At 45.6% G+C, this 21,055-nt stretch overlaps 1 protein-coding gene across 3 annotated transcripts in view; it reads right to left on the bottom strand.

Moving 5' to 3' along the window:
• Positions 1-21,055, bottom strand: part of LOC134339143 (uncharacterized) — a 51,696-nt gene that overhangs the window by 9,661 nt on the left and 20,980 nt on the right. The window contains exons 1-3 of one of the 3 annotated variants that reach the window (XM_063035506.1): positions 14,817-14,893; positions 1,354-1,457; positions 278-334 (exon numbers count right to left, since the gene is read on the bottom strand). In XM_063035506.1, the coding sequence (XP_062891576.1) occupies positions 278-334; positions 1,354-1,457; positions 14,817-14,832 (177 nt within the window). In that variant the 5' untranslated portion in view covers positions 14,833-14,893. Of the gene's footprint in view, positions 1-277; positions 335-1,353; positions 1,458-14,816; positions 14,894-21,055 lie in introns of those variants that run through there. The other 2 variants (XM_063035505.1, XM_063035507.1) reach the window with 2 other exon arrangements.

Here is a 21,055-nt window from a genome sequence, read left to right on the forward strand (position 1 = left end):
TGATGATGGCTGCTGTCCTCCTACAACAGCGTTTCATGTAGATCAATCTAACTCTTCAATACCACATAGCCCTCCATTTATCTATCATCCATGAGTTTGTTAAATGCCTCAAAAGGACACAGTGGGGAATGTGGATAGGGAAGGGTTAAGAGGGACATGTCGGGCCTGAAGGAAGTCAAACTGACCACTCACCACAGATCGCATGAGATACAAAGGATACCAGCCAAATAACTACCCCCACCCCCACCCGACACCCATCCAAGAGAAAAGTCCTCACCAAGTCATTGGAAGTTACGTGGACCCACACTTTGTAGTCCTTGGGGAATGACTTTATCTGAAAGACAGAACCTTGGCTTAGAACTGGGAGATGCCCCTCCTTCAGGATTACCCACAACCCTGACTGCAAAGCGTGGTCGGCAGGAGGGGTGGGTGGCAGAGTTCAAGCCCAAGGCGTTTGAACAGGAGAGGGCAGGAAAAAAGGTGTTGGATTGAGTCGGGGGGTAGGGTTTATAGAAATGGGCAAGGGAGTGACGGCCTCGTACGGGTTTGTATAGGAGGACAGGGAATGTAGGGGTTATTGAGATAGGGAGGGATTTGAACAGGTGGTTGGAGAGTGCAAGGGTTACAGAGATAGAGAGGGGGCTGGGGGGGGTTGAACAAGAGGACGGGGAGTGTAGGGGTTACAGAAATAGGGAGGGGGCCAGGGAGAGGTTTGAACAAGAAGAAGGGGAGTGTAAGGGTTACAGAGTTAGGGAGAGGTTTGAACAAGAGGATACAGTGTAGCGGTTACAGAGATTAGGGAGGAGCCCAGGGAGGGGATTGAACAAGAGGACAGGGAGTGTAAGGGTTAGAGAGATAGGGAGCGGGTGCGGGAGGGGTTTGAATAGGAGGACGGGGTATAAGGGTAACCGAGATAGGGAGGGGGCAAGGAAGGGATTTGAACAGGAGGACGGGGAGTGTAGGGGTTACAAGGGGGGTGCGAGGGAGGAGTTTAAACAGGAGGACAAGCAGTGTAGGGGCAGAGGAGGTAAACAGATGGGAGGTTGAGCAAGGAAGGGATTTATACAGGAAGAAGGGGAGTGTAGGGACCAGAGTGGATGACAGACTGTGTGGAGAGTTGAAGGCCATGGATGAGCTTTTGCAGGAGAATGGGACATGAAAGACTTACAGAGAGAGAGAAAGGCTTGGATGCATGGGAAGAGGTGAGAAGGTTGGACATCTGATAACTAGGAGAGAATGTCAATGGGACCTTGGTCAGTAAAGCTGGTAGCAATGAACATAGAGAATCATTACAGAATCACTCTCCACCATCACCACCTCCGAAACTCCTGTAGAACCATTAGATCTACTCACAAGGTTGGTGTCCTGAACTGCCGCCACAACATGTTGCAAACTATTTGGGCAGCGACGGCCAATGGTGACAGAGAGCGACAAGCTGAGAACCAGCCACACAAAGCCTGCAGGTAAAACATAGATCTCCATCAACAGGGTTAGACACAGATTACCCTCTATCCACACCATCTCATCCAAACATCTGGGCTCAGACTCAAAGTGAAGCTCCCTCTACACCATCCCATCACATGCTCCATGGTCAGTGAATATCCTGTCAAGTCGAGTTTATTGCACAAGTACAGTGAGGTACAGGAACAAGGAAAGGCGTTCGAAGTAAATTTATGATAAATTGTGTATACATTACCATATACTACCTTAAGATATAAGACTGTCCAAATGGCATTTCCAGTACTCAAGTGTAAAGGAGAACAAAATAATTGTTACTCCAGATCTGATGCAGCACAAAAAAAAACACAATAACACAAGGAACATAATAAAATTTAAAAAGACACAATAAAGATAAATACATGAGATAGCTTATATATATAGATTGATTGAATATCCAGAAAGTGTCTGTACATAAGGTAGATGATAAAGTAGTGGTGGTGGGTTAGTGGATGGATGTGTTGATCAGCCTTACTGCTTGGAGAAAGTAACTTTTTGAGTCTCGTTGTTCTGGCATGGGTGTTATAAGACCATAAGATATTAGAGCAAAATTAGGCCATTCAGCTATCGAGTCTGCTCCAGTATTCCATCATGGATGATCCCAGATCCCACTTAACCCCATACACCTGCCTTCTTGCCATATCCTTTGACCCCCTGGCAGATCAGGAAACTATCAACTTCTGCCTTAAATATACCCACAGACTTGGCCTCCACCGCACACTGTGGCAGAGGTTTCCGCAGATTCACCACTCTCTGGCTAAAAAAATTCCTCCTTACCTCCATCTGCATTGGCAGCTTGTCCACATTTTCACCATCTTCTGAGTGAAGAAGCTTCCCCTCATGTTCACCCTTAACCCGTGACCTCTGGTGTAGTCCCACCCAACCTCAGTAGAAAAAGCCTGCTTGCATTTACGCTACCTACAGCACCTAATGGCAACTCCTTTGCTTGCATCTTCAATGTATATCATATACATTTCTCTGACATTAAATGTACCTTTGAAATATTTGATTTATACCCCTCAAAATGTTGTGTACCTCTATCAAATCTCCTCACAATCTTCTACGTTCCAAGGAATAAAGCCCTAACCTTTTCGATCTTTCCTTATTGTTCCTGGCAACATCCTTGTAAATGCTAAACACAAAATACTCTACAGATGCTGGGGTCAAAGCAACACTCACAACACGCTGGAGGAATTCTGCAGGTCGGGCAGCATCCGTGGAAACGATCAGTTGATGTTTTGGGCCGGAGCCCTTCATCAGGTCTGTAGAGGGAAGGGGCAGAGGCCCTATAAAGAAGGTGGGGGGAGGGTGGGAAGGTGAAGGCTGGAAGGTTCCAGGTGAAAAAACAGTAAGGGGAAAGATAAAGGGGTGGGGGAAGGGAACAGGGAAGGGATAGGCAGGAAAGGTGAAGAAGGAAAAGGGGAAAACACAATGGGTAGTAGGAGGAGGTGGAACCATAAGGGAGGTGATAGGCAGCTGGGAGAGGGGACAGAGTGAAACTGGGATAGGGGAAGGGAGGGGGAGGGAATTACTGGAAGTTAGAGAATTCAATGTTCATACCAAGGGGCTGGAGACTACCTAGACGGTATATGAGATATTGCTCCTTTAACCTGAGTTTAACCTCATCATGGCGGTAGAGAAGGCCATGTATGGACATATCCAAATGGGAATGTGAAGCAGAGTTGAAGTGGGTGGCAACCAGGAGATCCTGACTGGTGAGGCAGACGGAGTGGAGGTGCTCGACGAAGCGGTCCCCCAATTTGCGTGGGTTTCACCGATGTAGAGGAGGCTGCACCGGATGCAATAGATGACCCCAACAGACTCACAAGTGAAGTGTTGCCTCACCTGGAAGGACTGTTTGGGGCCCTGCGTGGTGGCAAGAGAGGAGGTGTAGTGACCTCCTCTCTTGCGCTTACAGGGATAAGTACCGGGTGGGAGATCCGTGGGGAGGGACGTGTGGACCAGGGAGTTGCAGAGGGAACGATCCCTATGGAAAGCAGCAATGGAAAGATGTGCTTGGTGGGGTCTTGTTGAAGGTGGTGGAAGTTGCAGAAGATAATGTGCTGGATCCGGAGGCTGGTGGGGTGGTAGGTGAGGACAAGGGGAACTCTGTCCCTGTTGTAGTGGCGGGAGGATGGGGTGAGGGCCAAAGTGCGGGAAATGGAGGAGATGTGGGTGAGGGCATCATTGATGACGGTAGAAGGGAAACCACGATCCTTAAAGAAAGAGGACATTTGAGATGTCCTGGAATGGAAAGCCTCATCCTGGGAGCAGATGCGGCGGAGATGGAGGAACTAGGAATAGGGAATGGCATTTTTGCATGTGGCAAGTAGTCGAGGTAGTTATGAGAGTCAGTGGGCTTATAGAAGATGTCAGTGGACAGTCTGTCTCCAGAGCTGGAGACCGAGAGATCGAGAAAGGGGAGAGAAGTGTCTAAGATAGACCAAGTGAATTTGAGGGCTGGGTGGAAGTTTGAAGTAAAGTCGATGAAATTGACAAGCTCAGCATGGATGCAGGAAGCAGCACCAATGTAGTCGTCAATGTAGAGAAGGAAAAGTTGGGGAGCAGTACCAGTATAGGTTTGGAGCACAGACTGTTCCACATAACCAACGAAGAGGCAGGCATAGCTGGGGCCCATGCGAGTGCCCATAGCTACACCCTTGGTCTGAAGAAAGTGGGAAGAGCCAAAAGAGAGGTTACTAAGTGTGAGTACCAGTTCCGCCAACTGGAGGAGGGTAGTGGTGGTGGGGAACTGGTGAGGTCTATTGTCCAGGAAGTAGCGGAGGGCTTTGAGGCCTTCTTGATGGGGAATGGAGGTGTATAAGGATTGGGCATCCATAGTGAAAATGAAGCAGTTGGGACCAGGGAACTGTAAGTTATTGAAGAGGTGAAGGACATAGGAAGTATCCCGAATGTAGGTGGGGAGGGACTGAACTATGGGTGACAAAATGGAGTCCAGGTAGGCAGATACAAGTTTGCTGGGGCAGGAGCAGGCAGAAACTATGGGTCTACCGGGACAGTCAGGCTTGTGGATCTTGGGGAGGAGGTAAAACCGAGCAGTAGGGGGTGTGGGAATTATGAGTTTTGTAGCTGAGGATGGAAGGTCTCTGGAGTTGATAAGGGCGGTGAAGGTATGGGAAACAATGATTTGATGTTTTTTGGTGGGTGCTGTTCCAGGGGTAAGTAAGAGGAGGTGTTAGAGAGCTGCCATTTGTCCTCAGTGAGGTAGAGGTCCATCCGCCAGACTACTATGGCACCACCTTTGTCTGCAGGTTTGATGGTGAGGTTGGGATTAGTGCGGAGAGAGTGTAGGGCAATGCGTTCAGAGGGAGTGAGGTTGCTGTCCGTACTCTTTCAACCTTATTTATGTCTTTCCTGTAGGTAGGTGACCAAAACTGCACACAATACTCCAAATTAGGCCTCACCAATGTCTTATACAACTAACATCCCATAACATTACATAACATCCCATCTCCTAGAAACGTTGATTTATGAAAGCCAATGTGCCAAAAACTTTCTTTTCAACCCTATCTACCAGTGACACCACATTCAATGAATTATGGACCTGTAATCCAAGATCCCTTTGTTCTACCACACTTCTTCAGTGCTCTGCCATTCACAATGTAAAACCTACTCTGGTTGGTCCTACTGAAGTGCAACACCTCACGCTTGTCAGCATTAAATTCCATCTGCCTTTTTTCAGCCCATTTCTCCAGCTGGTCTTTGCAGACATGTAAAGGAGAAAATAAGAAATACTATAGAATTTATAAAAACTAGACTTATGAAAGTCTAACAAACAACCAATGTGCAGAAGAAGACAAACTGTGGAAATAAAAATAACACTGAGAGCATAAGTTGTAAAGAGTCTTTGAGTGTGAGTTTCTAGATGGTAGAATTGGTTCACAGTATTGATGAAAGAGGTTACCATGGCATTTCAGGAGCCTGGTCACTGAGGGGTAATAACTATTCCTGAACCTGGTGGTGTGAGACCTAAGGCTCCTGTACCTGCTGTATGTTGGTGGAAGTGAGAAGACAGTGTGGCCTGGATGGTCGGTGTCCTTTTTCATTTATTTATTGAGCTAGAGCACGGAACCTTCCGGTCCTTTGAGCTGTGCCACCTTGCAACCCCTGATTTAACCCTAGCCTAATCATGGGGCAATTTACATGACCAATTACTCTACCAACCTGTATGTATTTGGAATGTGGGGGGAAATCCGGAACATGCAAAGGAATCACACACAGTCAGCAGAGGGAATTGAAGCCAGCTCTTCTGTTCTGTAAAGCATTGTGCTAACCACTAGGCCATCGTGCCACCTTTGATGATGGGTGCTGCTTTTTTGTAGCGGCCCTCCATATGAATGTGCTCAATGGTGGGGAGGGTTTTGCTTTTGATGGAGTGGGCTGTCTCTCCCACTTTCCTGGGCACTCCAGGTCATGAAGCAACTGGTTAGGATAGCCTCCATTATGCATCAATAGAAGTTTGTTGATTTTTTTGTTGATGACATGCCAAATCTACTCCAGCTTCAAAGAAAGAAGAGGCACTGTCATGTCTTCTCTGTGTCGGCACTATATGTTGGTCGCAGAGACTGAGATCAGAGGATTAGCACAGTGTATGGAGTTCATGAAGGTGCCTCCACATCCTATCAATCAAAGCAGGCATTAGTGATAATAAACAAGAGATTCTGAAGATGCTGGAAATCCAGAGCAACGCACATAATGCTGGAGGATCTCAGCAGGTCAGGCAGCACCTACAGAGAGGAATAAACCGTCAACATTATGAGGCTGAGACGTGGCACAGTACCATAGTGGTTTGTACAACACTGTACAGTACCGGCGACCCGGGTTCAATTCCTGCCGCTGCCTATAAGCAGTTGGTACAGTACATTCCCCACCCCCGTGACTGCGTGGGTTTCCTCCCACAGTCCAAAGGCGCACTGGTTAATAGGTTAATTGATCATTGTAAACTGTCCTGTGATTAGGCGAGGGTTAAATCGGGGATTGCTGGGCAGTACAGCTCGAAGGGCCTGTCCCATGCTTTATCTCTAAATAAAGCAAAAATAAAAATCTATGGAGTGGAATAAACAGTCAACGTTATCAGGCTGAGACCCTTCCTCAGGACTGGAAAAGAACGGGGAAGCATCCAGAATAAGAAGGCGTGGAGGAAAGAGGGGAAGGAGTACAAGCTGGCAGGTGTTAGGTGAAACCAGGTGAGGGGCAAGGTAGGTGGATGGTTGTATAGGGAAGATGCAAAATGCTGGGAGGTGATAGGTGGATGAGGTAAAAGGCTAAAGAATCTGATAGAAGAGGAGGGTGGACCATGGGAGAAAGTGAAGGAGGTGGAGAACCAGAGGCAGGTGAGGAGAAAAATGGGATAAGCGGGGAGTCAGAATGAGGAATAGAAAGAGAGGGAAGTTAACGAGGAGAGAAATTATCAGAAGTTAGAGAAATTGATGATATGCCATCAGATTGGAGGCAACTCACACAGAACATGAGTTGTACATGAGGAATATAATTTGGAGGAACACTTCCTCATTCCAAGACATCGACTGTTTATTGCTCTCCATAAATACCCCCTGACCTGCTGACTTCCTCCAGCATTTTGTGTGTGCTGTGTAAGTGATAGCAAACCTGATTCTGACTACATTTCAGTGTCGTCCACGGCAGCTCTGGCAGGGCTTGCAAGACATTACTTCCTACAAAGCGAAACCCAACAGCATGAATGGCAGCACTGCTTCACTACCAGATGAACTCAACGTCCCTGCTGCACCTGGTGACCCTGTGATATCTGTCTCAGAAGCTGATATTAGGCTGTCTTTGTGAACCCTCACAAGGCGGGAGGTCCCAATGGAGTACTTGGTAAGGCTCTGAAAACCTGTGCCAATCACCTGTGGAGTATTCAGGGTCATTTTCAACCTCTTCCCACTTCCCACTTGCTTCAAAAAGGCAACAATTATACCAGTGCCTAAGAAGAATAATGTGAGCTGCTTTAATGACTATCATCTGGTAGCACTCACATCTACAGTGATGAAATGCTTTGAAATGCTAGACTGAACTCCTGCTTCAGCAAGGACCTGGACCCACTGTAATTTGCCTATCACCACAATAGGTCAAGGGCAGATGCAATCTCAATGGCTCTTCACACAGCCTTAGACCACCTGGACAATACAAGCACCTATGTCAGGATGCTGTTCATCGACTATAACTCAGCATTTAATACCATCATTCCCACAATCCTGAGAAGTTACAGAACCTGGGCCTCTGTACCTCCCTCTTCAATTGGATCCTCGACTTCCTAACCAGGAGACCACAATCTGTGCGGATTGGTGATAATATCTCCTCTTCATTAACTATCAACACTGGTGCACATCAGGGATGTGTACTTAGCCCATTGCTCTACTCTCTCTATACCCATGACTGTGTGGCTAGGCGTAACTCAAATACCATCTATAAATTTGCTGATGATACAACCATTGTTGGTAGAATCTCAGAAGGAGACAAGAGGGCATACAGGAGCGAGATATTCCAACTAGTGAAGCGGTGTCACAGCAACAACCTTGCACTCAACATCAGTAAGACGAAAGAGCTGATTCTGGGCTTCAGGAAGGGTAAGAAGAAGGAATACACACCAATCCTCATAGAGAGAGTGAGCAGTTTCAAGTTCCTGGGTGTCAAGATCTGTGAGGACCCAACCTTGTCCTAACATATTGATGTAGTTATAAAGAGAGCAAGACAGCGACTGTATTTCATTCAGAGTTTGAAGAGATTTGGTATATCAAAAATACACTCAAAAACTTCTATAGGTGTACCATGGAGAGCATTCTGACAGGCTGTGGCACTGTCTGGTATGGCAGGGGGCGGGGGGGGCCTACTGTACAGGACCGAAAGAAGCTGCAGAGAGTTGTAAATTTAGTTGGCTCCATCTTGGGTACTAGTCTACAAAGTATTCAGGAGACCTTCAAGGGAGTGCTGTCTCAGAAAGGCAGCATCCATTATTAAGGACCTCCAGCACCCAGAGCATGCCCTTTTCTCACTGTTACCATCCAGTAGGAGGCACAGAAGCTTGAAGGCACACACTCAGTGATTCAGAACTCTTCCCCTCTACCAGCTGATTACTAAATGGGCATTGAACCATAAACACTACCTCACTTTTTAAATATATATTATTTCTGTTTTTTGGACATTTTTTAATCTATTCAGTATATGTATACTGTAATTGATTCATTTATTATTATTATTAATTTTTCTTCTTCTTCTATATTATGTATTGCATTGAACTGCTGCTGCTAAGTTAACAAATTTCACGGCACATGCTGGTGATAACAAACCTGATTCTGACATTATTAAAGTGCTCGGTCTTCCGACTAACCTTCACTCAGCCCTGGAACTGAACTACAGCTGAAACTGGCTAAGGTGGTCCATCAAACATTCCTACAGCCTCTTGACACAAACAAGGAGGTACGTTATCTTCCAGAAAGTGTTCCAGGGTCCTCTTCGTAAGCTCGTTAAAAGATTTCAGAGGTGTGGTGATGCTGCAGCAAGCGGGAGAAATTTGCTTGCGCAGCATCACAGGCAACCAGGTACAGAACACACACAGAACTTTAACTGCATTGGAGAGGGTTAAGAAGGGCATGCATTGGAATCAATGCATGGCAAGATTGGGGACAGGCAGTATGGCTTTGTGCAGAGCAGATCCTGTCTTACAGATAGGGGTGTTTTTGCGGGGATGGCAAAGTTGATAACTGGCAGATGCATCTCTAACAGAGGAGATGTAAACTACTCCTTCCCTCTGCTAGCCTGCAGGTCACCCTTGGGCAAGGTGTAGCAACTGCTTAGCCCCCCCCCCCCGCCAATGCCCGATAAGAGTCACATAAAGCCATGGGAGTACATGCTGAATGGTCATATGAGCAGCTGCTGCATACCATAAGTCCTAGTTACTGACGCAGACAATCTCTGAGAAGTATTGATAATGGCTGGGGTCACTCATCTTGTAAAGACACTGCCCAGAAGCAGGCAATGGCAAACGACTCCAATAGAAAAAAATTGCCAAGAACGCTCATAGTCAAGATAATGATCAACCATGTCACACGATATGACAACATACAAGCTTCTTACAAGCAGTGGCAGGAATTGAACCCAGGTCACTGGTACTGTACAGTACTGTGCTTACCACTACACTACCATGCCACCCCTGATGTTTGTGATATATATAATAAGATATATATGTATATAAATGTCTTAAATCAAAGTAGGTTGGTGAGTTTTGCAGATTCCACAAATATTGATGGGGTTGCAGACAAAGTAGACAGCTGTCAAAGAATACACCAGAATATAGATCGGTTACAGATACGTGCAGAGAAATGGTAGATGGAGTTTAATGCCAGCAAGTTGTCATGAAGAACCCCCATCACCCAAGACATGCCCTCTTCTCAATACTACCATCAGATTTCTGAACGGACAATGAACAAACCCATGAACACAACCTCACTATTATTTGTTCTCTTCTACACTGTTTATTAAATTTAATTTATATTTTTATTGTAATTTATGGTATTTGTTATGTATTGTGCTGCACTGCTGCAGCAGGGAACAACTAATTTCATAACATATGTCAGAATTATTAAACCTGATACTAATTCTGGAGCAGGCAGTGTTACTCTTCGGGACATCTGATGTAAAGGGAAAGTACACTGTTAAAGGTAGCTCCTTTCACAGCAATGATGTTCAGAGGGATCTTGAGGTCCAAGGCCACAGCTTGCTGAAAATGACTGAACAAGTAGACAGGATGGTAAAGAAGGCATCTGGCATTTTGCCTTTATCATTTGGGGCACTGAGGTTATCATTTTGCAGATACGTAGAACTATTACTCGGTCGCACTCGGAGAACAGACTGCCGTTCTGGTCGTCCAATTACAGGAGTATGCAGAGGCTTTGGAAAAGGTGTCGGAAAAAGCTGCCGGCATAAGAAGATACCAGCAGTGAGGTTAGGTTGGAAAAAGTTACGTTGTTTTCTGTGGAGTGATGGAGAGATCTGATAAAAGTTTATCAGATTAGGAGAGGGGCGAAGTGTTCCGGCCCGAAACATCGACTGATCGTTTCCACGGATGTTACCTGACCTGCTGAGTTCCTCCAGCGTGTTGTGAGCGTTGCTTTGACCCCAGCATCTGCAGATTATTTTGTGTTTAAGGGGGTTATGAATAGACTAGATAGCTATCAAAGAATACATCAGAATATAGGTCAGTTTCAAGGAGTTAGTGTCTTTTTGAAGAGCCAAGAAAGTAGGTGTCTATTAAATAAATGTCTATTTAGACTTTAGCATGGCCTTCAGTAAGATCCCACACACAGTAGGCTGGTGTGGAAGGGAATCAGGGGTGAGTTAATCAGGTGGATTCAAAATTAGCTCAGAGATAGGAAGCAGAGGGTGGTGGTTGAAGGTTTTTTTTTCAGAATGAAGGCCAGTGAAGTAGTCATGTGCCTGGTGCTTGGTGCTGAGACCCTTCTTATTCATACTTGGTATCAATGATTTTGGATGCAAAACGCACAGGATGTTCAGTATTGTCTAATGCCATTTGCAGTACACAAGTGTAAAGGAGAATAAAATAATTGTTACTCAAAAAAGAGCAACAAAATTTTAAAAATGATAAATATAAACATAGTAGATAGGTTTTATATATATATATATAGACTGATTATCAGTCTATAATGTAACACTAAGCACAGGAAAGTCTGTACGTAAGAGACACTGGCAGGAAATGATAAAGTAGTGGTGGTTGGAGGTGAGGAGGAGCGGATTAGTGGGTAGAAGCGTTGATCAGCCTTACTGCTTGGGGGAAGTATCTGTTTCTGAGTCTGGTGGTCCTGGCATGGATGCTATGTGGCCTCCTCCCTGATGGGAGTGGGATAAACAGTTTGTAACCAGAATGGGAGGGGGTAGGGGAATCCTTCATGATATTGCTGGCCCTTTTCTAACATCTTTCTGTGTGTGTGTATGGTGATGATAGCGAAGAAGGTCATCTTAAATTACTGGGGGATCTTAATCAGTTGGGGGGTGGGCTGAGGAGTTTTCAATGGTTTCAATACAGATAAGTGTGAGGTGACGCATTTTGGAAAGTCCAGCCAGCATAAGACTTGGGGCACAGGGCAGTGTAATGGAACAGAGGGACATAGGATTACAGTGCATAGCTTACATTGAAAGCAGTGTCACAGGTAGCAAGGCATTTAGCATGCTGGCCTTCATTGTGCTCGGCAGTGAGTAAAGAAGTTTGGACTTTATGTTGAGTTGTATAAGTTATTAGTGAGGCCGCACTACTGTGTACAGTTTTGGTCACCCTGTAATAAGAAAGACATGGTTAACTTAAAAGAGTACAGAGTACTCAAGTCAGCTCCATCATGGCCACTAGCCTCTGTAGCATCCTTCATTAAGGGACCCACACCATCCAGGTCATGCCCTCTTCTCATTGCTACCATGGGAGGAGTGACAGGAGCCTGAAGGCACACACTCAATGATTCAGGAACACCTTCTTTCAGATTTCTGAATGGACATTGAACCCTTGAACACTGCCACACGACTTCTTGTGTTCTATTTATTTCTGTATTTTCTATGACACTTTGACTGTATATATATTTACTATAAACACAAAATACTCTGAAGATGCTGGGGTCAAAGCAACACTCACAACACACTGGGGGAACTCAGCAAGTCAGGCAGCATCCGTGGAAACGATGAGTCGACGTTTCGGGCCGGAACCCTTCCTGACGAAGGGTTCCAGCCCGAAACGTCGACTCATCGTTTCCACGGATGCTGCTCAACCTGCTGAGTTCCTCCAGCGTGTTGTGAGTGTTGTTATATATTTACTGTGATGTACTGCTGCCACATAACAACAAATTTCTCAATATATGCCGGTGATACTAAACTTGATTGTGATTCTGATTCTGAGAATATTTGTGGACGTGTTGCCAGGTCTAGAGGGCCTGAAGTTATACGGAGAGGTTGACCAGTCTAGCTCTTTATTCCTTGGAACATTGGAGAAGGCAAGAAAATACACGGCATCCACTCCAGGACCGCCAGTCTCAAAAACAGCTACACTCCCCAAGCCGTCCGGCAGATTACCACCTCCACCCATTAACCCACCCCACCACCACTACGTTCACATACCATCAGTCTATGTATATGAGTTACTTATACATTGTGTTTTGTAGGATTGCTTTTATATTTATGTTTATTGTGGGGTTTTGGGTTTTTTAATCATGTTCTTTATTTGTATCGTGGGTATTTTTTTTATGCTGCATCACATCCGGAGTAACAAATGTTTTGTTCTCCTTTACAGTGGTATACCGGCAAATAAACCTTGAATCCGGATTGAGGGGTTGACTTATAGAAGTATTTTAAATTGGCAGAGAATATATGAATTGCATATATTTCAATGCAAGAAGTATTGTAGATGAGTTCGGGGAATTGATCAACACATGGAATTATGATATTGTAGCCATTACTGAGATATGGTTGCAGGAGGGGAAAGACTGGCAGCTCACTATTCTGTGGTTCACTTGTTTTAGACATGATAGAGCAGGAGGAATTAAAGGGGGAAAGGTGGCATTACTAGTCAGGGTAATTGTCACGGCTGTGGTCAATCAGGACAGACTGGAAACTCATCGAGTGAGGCTTTACGGGTGGAACTGTGGAATAAGAAAGGTGACTATGTTAATGGGGGCTATTTTATAGACTATCCAACAGTGTGAGATTTAAAGGAATAATTTTGTGGAGAGCTTACAGACGGTTGCAATAGGTGATTTTAGCTTCCCTAATTTTGAATGGGACTCCCATACCGTAAAAGGACTAGATGGGATGAGTTTGTCAAATGTGTTTGGGAAGGTTTTATTAACCAGTATGTAGAAGTCCCAATGAGAGAGTGTGCGATAGTTGATCAGGGAATGAGACATGCCATTAGTTTCAAAGTAAGTATGCAAAAAGATAGGTCTGGTCCTTGGGTTGAGATTGTAAAGTGGAGAAAGGACAATTTTAATGACATCAGAAAGGAGCTGGGATGTGTGGATTGGGACCAGCTGTTTTCTGACAAAGCTGTACTTAGTAAATGGGAGGCCTTCAAAAGTGAAATTTTGAAAATACAAAACTTGTATGTGCCTGTCAGAATAACAAGAAAGGGTAACAGGGCTACGGAACCTTGATTTTTGAGAGATAATGAGGCCCTGGTTAAGAAAAAAAAAGGGAGGTGCATAGCAGGTATGGGCAGGTAGGAATAAATAAGGTACTTGAGGAGTATGCAAGAGAACACTTTAAAATAAATTGGGAGGGATAAAAGAAGGCATGAGATTGCTCCAGCAGACAAGGTGAAGGAGAATCCTAGGGGATTCTACAGATATGTCAAGAGTAAAAGGATTGCAAGGGACAAAATTCATCTTCTGGAAGATCAGAATTGTAATCTTAGCGTGGAGCCAAAACAGATGGGGAAAACCTTAAAAGGGATTTTTGCATCTGTATTTACTTGGGAGATTGACACAGTCTATAGAAGTGAGGCAAAGCAGCAGCAAGGTCATGCACCCTATACAAATTACAGAGGAGGAGGTCTTTGCTGTCTTGAGAAAAATTATGGTGGACAAATTCCCAGGGCCTGACAAGGTGTTCCCCCAGTCCCTGTGGAAGGCAAATGCAGAAATTGCAGGGGCCTGAGGAAAGATATTTAAATCATCCTTAGCAACAGGTGAGGAGCCAGAAGACTGGAGCATAGCTATGTCTCTTCTCAGCTATCTCTACACTCTCCCGTCACAAAGTTCTGGAGTCCGACATAGTGTGAAATTCCCTTGACACTCTCCCAAAGTTAGACTCGGCACGGCATCATTCCCTGCAGATTGTCCCTTCACACACTGCTGGGGTCAGACATAGGGTGAGCCTCCCTCCGCACCGAACACAGTCCCGAGGTCAGACACAGAGTGAGATTTCCTGTGCACCATCGCATCACACACACCCACGGTCACAAAGAATGAAGTTCCCTCTACACCATCTCATCCCACACTCCCAGGCTCAGACACAGAGTGAAGCTCCATCTGCACCCTCCCATCACAAATTCCTGGGGTCAGACAAAGTGCGAGGCTCCTGCCACACCATCTCATCGCACTGTCCCAGGGTCACACAGTTTGAATCTCTCTCTGCACCATCTCGTCGCACACTCCCGGGATTAGGCACAGAGTGAAACACCCTCAACACCATCCTATTGAACACTCCCAGGGTCAGACACAGAGTGAAGCCCCCTCTGCACGGTTCCGATGGGGTGAAGCTTCATCCACACTGACCCATCGCATACTCACCTCTGCAGTGTACCATGTCGTGGGTCAGACGGTTCAAGTCTCCCTCACTCCCCACAGCTGACCTGCTCTCTCTCCCTCTTTACTGCGCGTCTGTTCAACACAGAACCTTTTCAAAGCCACATCTTTGCCCATTGGCAGGAAGTTCTATTTCACACCTCAGCTGGAGTGAGGTCACAGTGTCCGAAAATAGAGAGATGCCTATCAGACTATGACTCAGAAAAAGAAGATGACTCTTTACCTCCGTCCACCCACTGCCCCCTCCCACCCCCTCCTCTCCCACTTCACTTCTTCGGATTAGTCAGGATAATGGGAGATTCCCGGAACTTATTGAATAATGAACTGATTTCCCTCAAACAAATCAGGAAACATGAGAGGCTCTGCAGATGTTGGAAATCATGATCAATTTGAAATAAAATATGTGTAGCATGTGGCCGTGTACTTTGGCAAAAGTTAGAGGTTGTTTTCCACTTGAGTTTTCAGAACCCTTTGAGGTGCTGCACACAAGACTGCTAAACATGTTACAAGAAAGATACTAGTGTGGATAGAAGAGTGGCTGACTAGCAGGAGGCAAATAGTGGGAATAAAGGGAGCCTTTTCTGATGCCAGTGACTTGTCTTCTGCAGGGGCCACTGCTGGGTCTGCTTCTTTTCACATTATATGTCAATGGCTTGGATGATGGAATTGATGGCTTTGTGGCCAAGTTTGCAGAAGATACAAAGATAGGCAGAGAGGCAGCTAGTGTTGATGAAGGAGGGAGTCTGCAGAAGGACTTAGACAGATTGGGAGAATGGACAAAGAACTGGCAAATGGAGTACAGTGTAGGGAAGTGTATGGTCATGCACATTGGTAGAAGGAGTAAAGGTGTAGACTATTTACTAAACAGTGAGCAAATTCAGAAATCTGAGGTGCAAAGGGACTTGGGTCCTCGTGCAGGATTCCCTAAAGGTTAACTTGAAGGTTGAGTCCGTGGAAAGGAAGGCATATGCAATGTTTGCATTAATTTTGAGAGGACTAGGCTATAAAAGCAAGGATATAATGCTGAGGCTTTATAAGCATTGGTCAGTCCACATTTGGAGTATTGTGAGCAGTTTTTGACCTTGTACCTGGCATTGGAGAGGATTCAGAGGAGGTTCACAAGATTGAAAGGTTTAATGTATGAGGAGCATTTGATGGCTCTTGGGCCTTTACTGACTGCAGTTTAAAAGAATGAAGGGGCAACTACCAAATATTGCAAGGCCTAGATAGCATGGCCACGGAGAGGACATTTCCTATAGTAGGAGGAGTCTAGGACCAGAGGACACGGCCTCAGAATAAAGGGACATCCATTTAGAACACTGATGAGGAGGAATTTCTTTAGCCAGAGGGTGGTGGACCTGTGGAATTCATTGCAAACAGATGGCTGTTGAGTCAAAGTCATTGGGGTATATTTAAAGCGGAGTATAATAGTTTCTTGACAAAGGTTATGTCAAAGGTTATGGGGAGAATGGAGTTGAGAGGGATAATAAATTAGCCAGGATGGAATGGTGGAGCAGGTTCGATGGGCTGAATGGCCTAATTCCTCTCCTATTCCTTATGGTGTAAAGCTGGAGGAAATGAGTAAGTCAGACAGTATCAATGGAGGGGAATAAAGGGCCGAGACTCTTTGTCAGCATGCCAGCCTAACCAGATTGCATCCATAAACAAACGTTTAGGAGGATTCAGAACATTTCCTGGCATGAACTAAAGTAGATCACGAGCATTTATTTGACAATTTCATTTAGTTAGTGGCAGCTGGATGAAACATGTGGCTGTATTTTATCAGTGCGCCACAGGAAGAATCCTATCACGGCTTGGTACAGCAAAAGCTCTGCCTGAGACTGTCCAAAACTGTAGAGTTTTGGACACAGCTCGGTACATCACAGGGATCCAGCCTCCTCCTCCATGGACTCTGTCTATACTTCTCGCTGCCTCAGTAATGCAGCCAGCATAATCAAAGACCCCCCACCCAACCCGGACATTCTCTCTTCTGCCCTGCCCTTTCCCCAAGTCCTAATGAAGGGTCTTGGCCCGAAACGACAACTATTTATTCCCCTCCGTAGCCGCTGCCCGACCTGCTGAGCTCCATCAGTATCTTGGGTGTGCGGATCCTTAAATCCCAGTATCATATCTGCTACAGTAATGTCGTGGTTAGCACAACGCTTTGCAGTACCAGCGACTTGCTTTTTTTTTGCCGGTGGGGGTAGGGGGGATTGTTGCTCACCGCTGCTTACGTGTGGGAGGGGGGAGTTGGGGGGTGCTTTGGGGTTTCACTGTCATTCGTTCTTTGGGGCACTCAGTTTTTGGGGATGTTTGCAAAGAAAAAGTATTTCAGGGTGTATATTGTATACATTTCTCTGATATTAAATTGGACTTTTGAACCTTTGAACCCCAAACATTCTCTCTCCTGCCCTGCCCGTCCCATGTCAGTCCCAATGAAGGGTCGGCCTGAAACTCTGGCTGCTTTTTCCCTCCATATATGCTGCCTGGCATGCTGAATTCCCCCAGTATTTGTGTGTGTGTGTGTGTGTGTGTATATCAAACTCCAGGCAGTGGAAAATGCAATTGATACATAGAAACATAGAAAATAGGTGCAGGAGTAGGCCATTCGGCCCTTTGAGCCTGCACTGCCATTCAGTATGATCATGGCTGATCATCTAACTCAGAACCCTCCACCAGCCTTCCCTCCATACCCCCTGATCCCTTTAGCCACAAGGGCCATATCTAACTCCCTCTTAAATATAGCCAATGAACTAGCCTCAACTGTTTCCTGTGGCAGAGAATTCCACAGATTCACCACTCTCTGTGTGAAGAAGTTTTTCCTAATCCCGGTCCTAAAAGGCTTCCCCTTTATCCTCAAACTGTGACCCCTCGTTCTGGACTTCCCCAACATCAGAAACAATCTTCCTGCATCTCGCCTGTCCAATCCCTTTAGGATTTTATACGTTTCAATCAGATCCCCCCTCAACCTTCTAAATTCCAATGAGTATAAGCCTAGTTCATCCAGTCTTTCATCATATGAAAGTCCTGCCATCCCAGGAATCAATCTGGTGAACCTTCTTTGTACTCCCTCTATGGCAAGGATGTCTTTCCTCAGATTAGGGGACCAAAACTGCACACAATACTCCAGGTGTGATCTCACCAAGGCCTTGTACAACTGCAGTAGTACCTCCCTGCTCCTGTACTCGAATCCTCTCGCTATAAATGCCAGCATACCATTCACCTTTTTCACCGCCTGCTGTACCTGCATGCCCACTTTCCATGACTGGTGTATAATGACACCCAGGTCTCGTTGCACCTCCCCTTTTCCTAATCGGCCACCATTCAGATAATAATCTGTTTTCCTGTTTTTGCCACCAAAGTGGATAACTTCACATTTATCCACATTAAATTGCATCTGCCATGAATTTGCCCACTCACCTAACCTATCCAAGTCATCCTGCATCCTCTTAGCATCCTCCTCACAGCTAACACTGCCGCCCAGCTTCATGTCATCTGCAAACTTGGAGATGCTGCATTTAATTCCCTCATCCAAGTCATTAATATATATTGTAAACTGCTGGGGTCCCAGCACTGAGCCTTGCGGTACCCCACTAGTCACTGCCTACCATTCTGAAAATGTCCCGTTTATTCCCACTCTTTGCTTCCTGTCTGCCAACCAATTCTCTATCCACATCAATACCTTACCCCCAATACCATGTGCTTTAAGTTTGCACACTAATCTCCTGTGTGGGACCTTGTCAAAAGCCTTTTGAAAATCCAAATATACCACAGCCACTGGTTCTCCCCTATCCACTCTACTAGTTACATCCTCAAAAAATTCTATGAGATTCGTCAGACATGATTTTCCTTTCACAAATCCATGCTGACTTTGTCCGATGATTTCACCGCTTTCCAAACGTGCTGTTATCACATCTTTGATAACTGACTCTAGCAGTTTCCCCACCACTGATGTTAGGCTAACCGGTCTATAATTCCCCGGTTTCTCTCTCCCTCCTTTTTTAAAAAGTGGGGTTACATTAGCCACCCTCCAATCCTCAGGAGCTAGTCCAGAATCTAAAGAGTTTTGAAAAATTATCACTAATGCATCCACTATTTCTTGGGCTACTTCCTTAAGCACTCTGGGATGCAGACCATCTGGTCCTGGGGATTTATCTGCCTTTAATCCCTTCAATTTACCTAACACCACTTCCCTACTAGCATGTATTTCCCTCAGTTCCTCCATCTCACTGGACCCTCTGTCCCCTACTATTTCCGGAAGATTATTTATGTCCTCCTTAGTGAAGACAGAACCAAAGTAATTATTCAATTGGTCTGCCATGTCCTTGCTCCCCATAATCAATTCACCGGAATTGATTACAAAAGAAATTCTGCAGATACTGGAAATCACACACGCAGGCACACTCACACACATAATACTCAGCAGGTCAGGTAGCATCTATGGAGGGAAATGAGCCCTCTATGTTTTGAGTTGCGACAATTCATTGGGACTGGAAATAAGGATAAAGAAGCCAGAATAAGAAGGTGGGGATAATGGGGGGAGGATGAAGGCTTGTCTTCATTAGCCATGACCTTGAACAGAGAATTGTATGGCATGGGTGCAGACCCTTCGGCCCATGGTGTTGGGTCAAAATCCTTCAAACGTCCATCAATATGACTAGTTGTGACCCTCTTGAGCCGGCCGGTGGTGTAGCAGCATCAGCGCCGGACTTCGGAATGAAGGCTCCCGAGTTCGAATCCAGCTGGCTCCCCTGCACGCTTTCCATCCGTGCTGGATTGAGCGTCGAGCTAGCAACTCGGCCTCGTAAAAATAAGAAAGCCTGCTAAAAAAATGCTGTCACGACGATGTCCCGCTGACTCCACTCAGAGTTAAGGGCTTTCTTCTTCTTTCTTCTATGACCCTCTTGAATCCGTGTATCATATTTGTCTCCACCGCCATGTATGGCAGTGCATCCTAGGCACCCACCACCCTGGCTGGTGAGAGGCAGCCTGTCTGAGACACCACAGTGCTGGGCTACGGACTGTAGTTTTTGATGAACTTTAGATCAAGGTCTCTTTGGAGGGCGGCTGGGTGCTTTTGCTATTGCTTTCATGGTGGGAGGGGGTGGTCAGCACTTCTGCTGGCGCGAGTGGGAACAGGGGGAGGAGGCAGGTCGATGCCACTTGTGCGTGGAAGGAGGGGTTTTGGGGTTCTGATGTTTCTATCAATCATTCTTAGGGGTTTCTTGTTTCATGGATGTCTGTGAAGAGTAAGAATTTCAGGTTGTATACGGTATACATTCTCTAATATTAAATTGAACCATTTGTACCATTTGAAAAACTTGCCCTGCACATCTCCTTTAGAACTTCACCCCTCAACTTAGGTGCACACTAGTATTATACATTTCAACCTTGGGAAAAATATCACTGCTATATCACTCTCTGTGTAGAAAAAGAATTGCCCCGCACATCTTCTTTGAAGTTACCCCTCTCATCTTAGACGCTCGGATCCTGGGGCAAAAATGCTCTTGACCATCTACCCTATCGATGCCTCTCCCCTCAGCCAACCTTGAAACTCAAACACCAAGTCAAACTATTAAGAACATAGAAGAGCACAGCACAGTCCCTTCAGCCCACAATGTTGTGCCAACTTTTAACCTACTCTAAGATCAATCTGACCCTCCCTCCTACATAGCCCTCCATTTTTCTTTCATCCATGTGCCCATCTAAGAGTCCCTTCTATGCCCCTAATATATCTGCCTCAAAGACCACACATGGCATTCCCCACACCCAGTGCTCTCAGTGCAAAAAACTCAACTCTTAAATTCCTTCCCTATAGTTTCCTTAAAATTATGCCCCCTCATTTCCACTCTGTCTCTGGCTGCCCACTTGGTCTATGCCTCTTATCATCTTGGACATCTCTGTCATGCAGCCTCTCATACTGTTTCACTCCAAAGGGAAAAGCCCCAGCTCTCTCAACTTATTCTTATAAGACATGCTCTCTAATCCAGGCAGCATCCTGGCAAATCTATTCTGTACCCTTTCCAAAGCTTCCAATTCCTTCCTATAATGAGGCGACCAGAACTGAGCACAGTACTTCAAGCACAAGAAAATCTGTAGATGCTGGAAATCCAAAGCAACGCACACAAGATGCCAGAGAAACTCAGCGGGCCAGGCGGCATCTATGGAAACGAGAAAATAGTTGATGTTTCGGACTGGGTCCTTTCATCTGGACTGGAGGAAAA

This window comes from Mobula hypostoma, chromosome 28, assembly GCF_963921235.1.
Source record: "Mobula hypostoma chromosome 28, sMobHyp1.1, whole genome shotgun sequence".
Lineage (NCBI taxonomy): Eukaryota > Metazoa > Chordata > Chondrichthyes > Myliobatiformes > Myliobatidae > Mobula > Mobula hypostoma.